The sequence below is a fragment of the Colobus angolensis genome, unplaced genomic scaffold (assembly GCF_000951035.1).
Source record: "Colobus angolensis palliatus isolate OR3802 unplaced genomic scaffold, Cang.pa_1.0 Scaffold34, whole genome shotgun sequence".
In the NCBI taxonomy this organism is placed as follows: domain Eukaryota; kingdom Metazoa; phylum Chordata; class Mammalia; order Primates; family Cercopithecidae; genus Colobus; species Colobus angolensis.
This window is the reverse complement of record NW_012116710.1, coordinates 6,093,639-6,100,687: the sequence shown is the minus strand read 5'-3', so window position 1 is coordinate 6,100,687 and position 7,049 is coordinate 6,093,639. Positions and strand designations below refer to the sequence as shown.

The following is a 7,049-nucleotide window of genomic DNA, read 5'->3' as shown; positions in this document are numbered from 1 at the left end:
GTCACCAAAATCCTTCTAAGAAGGAGCCAGGGGGTCAGCATCATTAGCGGGAGATGTAACCGCAGAAGCAGGAGGTTGGAGAGGTGTCAGGAAGGCAGCAGGGGCCAGTGGATGCCGACCACCTCCAGAAACTGAAAAAGGCAAGGAAAGAGATCTCCCCTGCAGCTTCCAGAAGGAACCAGGCCTGCTCTCACCTTGACCGTCAGAACTGTAGGAATAGAAATGTGCCTGTGTTTTGTTTTGTTCTTTTTGTTCAGGTAATTTAAATATTTTTTTAAATTGTGGGAAACACAGAAAATGTGCCATCTTATCCCTTTTTAAAAACATTGTTCAGTAGTATAATTTTATTATTTATTTATTCTTTTTTTTTTTTTTTTTGAGACAGGGTCTTGCCCTGTCACTCAGGCTGGAGGGCACTGGCACGATCATAGCTCTTTGCTATGATCACAGCCTCGACCTCCTGGGCTCAAGTGATCCTCCCACCTCAGCCTCCTGAGTAGCTGAGACTATAGGTGCGTGCCATTAGCCAGCCAGACGCCTGGCTAATTATTGTATTTTTAGTAGAGATGGGGTTTTGCCATGTTGGCCAGGTTGGTCTCAAACTCCTGACCTCAAGTGATCTGTCCCCACCTTGGCCTCCCAAAGTGCTAGGATTACAGGTGTGAGCCACCTCACCTGGCCCTAGTAGTGTTTGCTATATTGTTCTGCAAGCAATCTCCAGAACTCTCTTCATCTTACAAAACTGAATCTCTACACCCATTAAACAACAACTCTCTATTAACCCCTCCCGCTACCTGGCAAATATTTAGACACGTCTGTTTCTATGAATTTGACTCCTCTTGGCACCTCATGTAGGGGGAATCATACGGCATTTGTTCTTTTGAGATTGGCTTATTTCACTGACATAATGTCTTCAAACTTCCTTCCTTCCTCTCACTCTGTCTCTCTTTTTTTTTTTTGAGACAGAGTTTTTCTCTTGTTGCTCAAGCTGGAGTGTAGTGGTGCGATCTCTACTCACTGCAACCTCCACCTCCTGGGTTCAAGTGATTCTCCTGCCTCAGCCTCCCAAGTAACTGGGATTACAGGCGCCCACGACCACGCCCAGCTAATTTTTTGTATTTTTAGTAGAAACAGGGTTTCACCATGTTAGCCAGGCTGGTCTCGAACTCCTGACCTCAGGTGATCTGCTGGCCTTGGCCTCCCAAAGTGCTGGGATTACAGGCGTGAGCCACCACGCCCGGACTCGATCTCTCTGTCTTTAAGTTTAGAGACAGGGTCTTGCTCTGCCCCTGCAGCCTCAAATTCCTTGGCTCAAGTGATCCTGCTGCCTCAGCCTCCTGAGTAGCCGGCACTACAAGTGCACGCCTCCATGTCTGGCTAATTTTTTAATTTTTTGTAGAGACGAGGCCTCAGTATGCTGCCCAGGCTGATCTGGAACTCCCGGATTCAAGCGATCCTCCTGCTCCAGCTTTGCAAAGTGCTGGAATTACAGGTGGGAGCCACCGCACCCGGCCAGAATTTTCTTCCTTTTGAAGGCTGAATCATAATCCATCATATGTGTAAACTACATTTTGTGCATCCATTGATCCATCCCTGGAAAGTGTGAGTTGTTTTACACCACTAAGTTCGGGGTCATTTGTTACAGCAGGTGTAAGAAACTAATACATTCAGGAAATACCAGATTTCAGACAGAGGTTAGTGAGAATACACATGGTTTTTCCGCCCTTCCAAATCCATAGGCCCAGGAATTCTTCGGACAGGTTAGAAGGCCTGCCCTGGAGATCGTTCTCACCTGCACAGCAGGATTCGGCTCTCAGACGTGTCCAGTTTTTCAGTGGTGACAATAGCACACAGAGCAGGGACCAGTCACCCTGTGTTTTAAGGCCTAGATCCTGGTGAGGGGTTAGTCACACGGTCACCCGTAGCTCGCAGGATGCTAGAGAATGTAGTCTTGGGTTTGGTGCCAATACTAGTCTCCATGTCTAATAATGCTGAGGATGGACGGGCAAGAGGGTTTCAGAGCACACATGCACACGGCAAGGTCAGCCCCAGGTTTCCTCAAGGGACTTCCTGGATGGGCAGGAGTCAGGTGACCAAGGACTCAGAAAAGGATCTTCAAGGAATTCAATACCTCTGGTCAGCACGGTAGCTCACGCCTGTAGTCCTGGCACTTTGTGAGGCTGAGGTGGGAGGGTCACCTGAGGTCAGGAGTTTGAGACCAGCCTGGCCAACATGGTAAATTGAAGTCCAGAGCAGGACAGGGCCAGGTGACGCAGCTGCCCCCAGGGAAAGAGAAAGTGACACGCGTCCGTGCCAGGGGTCTGTGTTTGCCTACAGGAAAATACATCTCTACTAAAAATACAAAAATTAGCTGGGCATGGTGGCAGATGCCTGTATGAAAATACACATGGTTTTCCCCGCCCTTCCAAATGAAAATACACATGGTTTTCCCTGTCCTTCCAAATCCACAGGCCCAGGAATACACATGATTTTCAGCTACTCGGGGTTACTAGAGACAGGGTTTCACCATATTGGCCAGGCTGGTCTTGAACTCCTGACCTTGTGATCCACCTGCCTCAGCCTCCCAAAGCGCTGAGATTACAGGCGTGAGCCACCACGCCCAGCTGCTTCTTCATTTTCAAGGTAGAAGAAAGCACGGTGCCTTCCTCAGAGGTGTTGGGAGAATTCACTGCTCTTGCATGTGGAAAGCCTCCGGGACAGGGTGGCATCCGTGAGAGAAGCTTGTTGTTGTTCTCACTTTGCACTGGTTGTTCCCGTTGTCTAGAATGCTGTTCCCTCCCTCCTCCTATAGGTTTTCAACTAGATGTCCCCTTTTCTGACTGCCTTAGAGCAGGCAACTTCTGTGTTCAGCCAACTCCATCTGATGCATAATTTTTCTCAAAAGCACTTCTTGCAGTGACATTGTACGTATTTAACTTATTTAACTTATTTTGTTACATATTTAACTTATTTTGTACATATTTAACTTATTTTAACTTATTATCCCCTCCTAGAGTTGTGGGTTGTGGAAGCTGATGGTCTGTGCCTTCAGCCAGCTGGGAGAGTGACAGGGAGCCGTGGGCTCTGCCGCCAGAGCCACAGAAGTGCTGAGCGGGCACTGGGGGGCTGTGGTCCTGGGAGAGAGGCAGGTATGTCGGCTCCTCAAGGGACAGGGAATTGTGTGTATTTTGTTATCTGCTGGGCCCTCAGTGCACAGGACAGTGTTGGTCTATGGTTCCTGCTCAATAAATACGTTTTGAATCAATGACAGATTCAATGAATGAATAAAGGAATTGGTCGGTTACAATCAACCTGCTTCCTTTGAAGCCCTCAGCTGTACCTGAATTCCTGAGTAGACACTGGCACTCCCCTGTTCCTGCCCCCCACCCGCCCCACTGATGGCAGGTTGGGTAGAGTTGGGAGTGCAGGGAGGGATCTCCTTTTTTTTTTTCTTTTTTTCCTTGAGACGAGGTCTAGCTCTGTCACCTAGACTGTAGTGCAGTGGTGCAATCATGGCTTACTGCAACCTTGAACTCCTGGGCTCAAGTGATCCTCATGCCTCAGCTTCCTAAGTAGCTGGGACTATAGGGGTGCACCACCATGCCTGGCTAGTTGAAAAAAAAATCTTTTTTGTAGTGACGCGGATCTTGCTATGTTACCCAGGCTGGTCTCGAACTCCTGACTTCAAGAGATCCTCCCGCCTTGGCGTACCAAAGTGGCCTGTCCTTTTCTTTATACTCTGTGGTCTTGGCCTCACTGATTCTGTCCTCCCATCCCTACAGTGTCCCTTTCCCTGGGTGGTCTCCCCTCTCCTAAGCAGCCTCCTTATAGAGTCCCCCCTTGCACCCCTCATGGAAATACTTCCTGGGTTCCCCTCAGCCACCCCCCTCCACATCTGAGCAGTCTGCAGACACAAAAGGCCCCATCCGCCCCCCTAAAACCCTACTCCTGCCCTGGGGGCACCTGTGGATCCTCCTCCTGAACCGAAGCTGCTACAGCCCCAGGCACGTGCGGTTCAGGAAGTCGCCTTCCTGTAGGCAAACACAGAGCCCTGCGCGGGCTCATGTCACTTTCTCTTTCCCCGGGGGCAGTTGCGTCACCTGGCCCCGCCCTGCTCTGGACTTCTCCAGGCTGGGCCTCCCCCCACCCCGCCCCCTCCGGTACCTCAGGCCGCTCTGCACCCGTGGGACTGGCCTCTGTCCCAGCTAAACAGTGTGACCTGGAGCTCAGGTGGGAGTGATATTCCAGATGGAGCTGGAAATCAGAAACAGCCGAACCCAGAGCAGCAGGTGGAGATCCAGAGGAAGAGCCCGAAGCCAGAGACTTTGAATAAGACTGAATGAGAGCCCCAAAGCTGTGGAGCCCAGGACACTGCATCCCCCTGGTGAAAAAGACGCAGGAACCAGACACGAAGTCCACGCAGCTCAGGCTTTAATAGACAGAACAAGGCCTATGTGAGTCTCCTCCTGCCCCTCTGGCCATGAGCTAGCCTCCATAACCCTCTATGGGTCACCATGCTGACTTTGTTGAATGAAGACCTCCAGCTTTCTTCACTGGGCTAGCCTCCACCCTCCCTGCAGTGGGCTATCTCATGCTCCTACTGCAGGGATTGACTCATGTTTTCCTGTAGAAGAGGGTCCTCTACCATCGTCCCAGCAGTTAACCTCCCCATCCTGTTGTCAGCCATCCTCCAAGCCCACCAGAGTGGTCTAACCTCCAACCCTCCTGCTGGGGCTAACCTGTGCCTTTGCTGTCTAGGAAGAGTCACTTCTGCTGAAGGACTGCAGGTGCCACTCCCGCCTCCTCCCCAGGACCTGGGGCCTGAGGCAGCTGCAGGTGAGAAGGGGAGTCAGGCCCACCCCTGCCCTCCCCACCCGGCTCACCTGGCTCTGTAGTGGCCCCTTCACCTTCTCCTTCTCTCTGGTCTCTCGCTCCTCTCCCCACACCTGCTCCTCCTTCCCTCTGCTCCCACCTGACCACACTGGCTGTGCCCTCTCCCCTGTGCCTGTCACCTTCACTTGTTCCTCTCTATCCTCCTCCCCCGACCTGTTCCCCTTACCTGCCCCCTCACCTGTTCTTTCTCACCTCTCCTCAGGTGAGGGAGCGCCCCGTGGCTTTGGAGGCTGAGCTGGCCGTGACGCTGAAGGTCCTGGAGGTGACCGCTGATACTGACTCAGCCTGGTGGATGTCTTGGACCAGCCCCTTCACACCCTGCACCACGTCTGCTCCCAGCTCCAGGTCTGTGTGAATCCTTGGGGCCCGGGCACCCAGGTCTGTGGGCTTTGAGCAGCGTCCTTCCCCTGTGGTGGCCCAGGCCCTGCCTCACACACTGCCCTCCTCTGCCCACAGATCCAGCCTCAGCCGACGGCAGGGCCCAGGCCCCGGGGCCGCCTCCACCACTGGCTACACCGGCTCCAGGAGGCCCCGAGGAAGATGAGAGACCCGGGAGGGGGACTGGGTCATTTGGGTCCTGGGGGAGAATGGCAGGTGCACGAATTAGTGTCTTCCCAACAGGAATTCTGGGGCTGCTTGTGCCTCTGCTATCTTGAACCTTCCCCTTCCCCTTCCCTTCACCTTTTTTTTTTTTTTTTTTTAGAGACACAGGCTCTCACACTGTCACCTAGACTGGAGTGCCGTGGTATGGTCCTAGCTCACCGCAGCCTGGAATTCCTAGGCTCAAACGATCTTCCCTCCTTGCCCTCCCACGTCGCTGGAATTGCAGGCAGGAGCCACCACAGCTGGCCTTTTCTGCCTCTCTATTTGGGACTTGAAATGTGTGGTCAGTGGAGACCCGTGTGTCTGCCCCTGAGACCCATCTGCCACCTGTCTGTTTCAGTCTGTTTTCTATTGCTTACAACAGAATACCTGAAACTGGATAATTGATAAAGAAAAGGAATTTATTCCTTACAGTTCTGGAGGCTGAGAAGTCCACGGCTGAGGGGCCTCGTCTGCTGAGGACCTTCTTGCTGGTGGGGACTCTACAGGGTCCCGAGGTGGTGCAAAGCATCACAGGGTGAGGACACCGAGCATGCCAACTCAGGTCTGTCTTCCTCTTCTTATAAAGCCACCAGTTGGCTCGTGCCTGTAATCCCAGCATTTTGGGAGGCCGAGGTGGGTGGATCGCTTCAGGTCAGGAGTTTGAGACCAGCTTGACCAACAGAGTGAAACCCCGTCTCTACTGAAAATACAAACAAATTAGCCGAGCGTGGTGGCTCGAGTCTGTAATCCCAGCTACTCGGGAGGCTGAGGCAGGAGAATCGCTTGAACCATGGAGGTGGAGGTGGCAGCGAGTCAAGATCATGCCACTGCGCTGTAGCCTGGGTGACAGAGCGAGACCCTGTCAAATAAATAAAAAAATACAGCCACCAGTCCCAGCCTCATAGTAACACATCAACCCATTAATCCCTTAGTCCACTAGTCCACAATCCAATCACCTCTTAGAGGCCCCACTTCTCAATTCTGCCAGCAGGGGATTTGGTTCCCACATGAGCTTTGGAGGAGATGAATATTCAAACCACGGCACCCTCCATTACCTTAGGTATTTACGCACCAGCTACCTTGCCTAGATCACCACCTCCAGATCCCTATTTGTTTGTGAAGCCCGCCAAAAATGTTAGTTCTTGCACTTTGTATATAATTTGTGACAACAAACAATGAGAAAAACAATTTGTCTGTGACATTGACCTTGCTTGTATACGTGACTTCATTAATGACTGAACGTCACCTGTCTGCATATGTGACTGTAGCTGTGTGTGTTTGTGCGTGTGAGAGAGGGAGAGAGAAGGAGGGAGAAAGCTGTGCATGACGGCTTATGCCTACGATCCCAGCACTTTCAGAGGCCGTCCTGGGAGGATTGCTTGAGCACAGGAGTTTGAGACCAGCCTGAGCAACATAGCAAAACTCCCATCTCTACAAAAAACAAAGAATAAAAATATTTAGCCTGGCATGGTGGCGTGCACTTGTAGTCCGAGCAACTCAGGAGGCTGAGGCAGGGGGATCTCTTGAGCCAGGGAGGTCAAGGCTGCAGTGAGCATGATCCCACTACTGCG

At 51.9% G+C, this 7,049-nt stretch overlaps 1 protein-coding gene across 1 annotated transcript in view; it reads left to right on the top strand.

The window, feature by feature from the left end:
• The first annotated feature begins 1,933 nt into the window (after positions 1-1,933).
• LOC105519221 overlaps positions 1,934-7,049 on the top strand; it is a 16,914-nt gene continuing 11,798 nt past the window's right edge. The window contains 6 exon segments of the mRNA XM_011952528.1: positions 1,934-2,041; positions 3,880-4,008; positions 4,759-4,836; positions 5,096-5,171; positions 5,174-5,244; positions 5,350-5,487. Coding sequence (XP_011807918.1) covers positions 1,934-2,041; positions 3,880-4,008; positions 4,759-4,836; positions 5,096-5,171; positions 5,174-5,244; positions 5,350-5,487 — 600 coding nt within the window.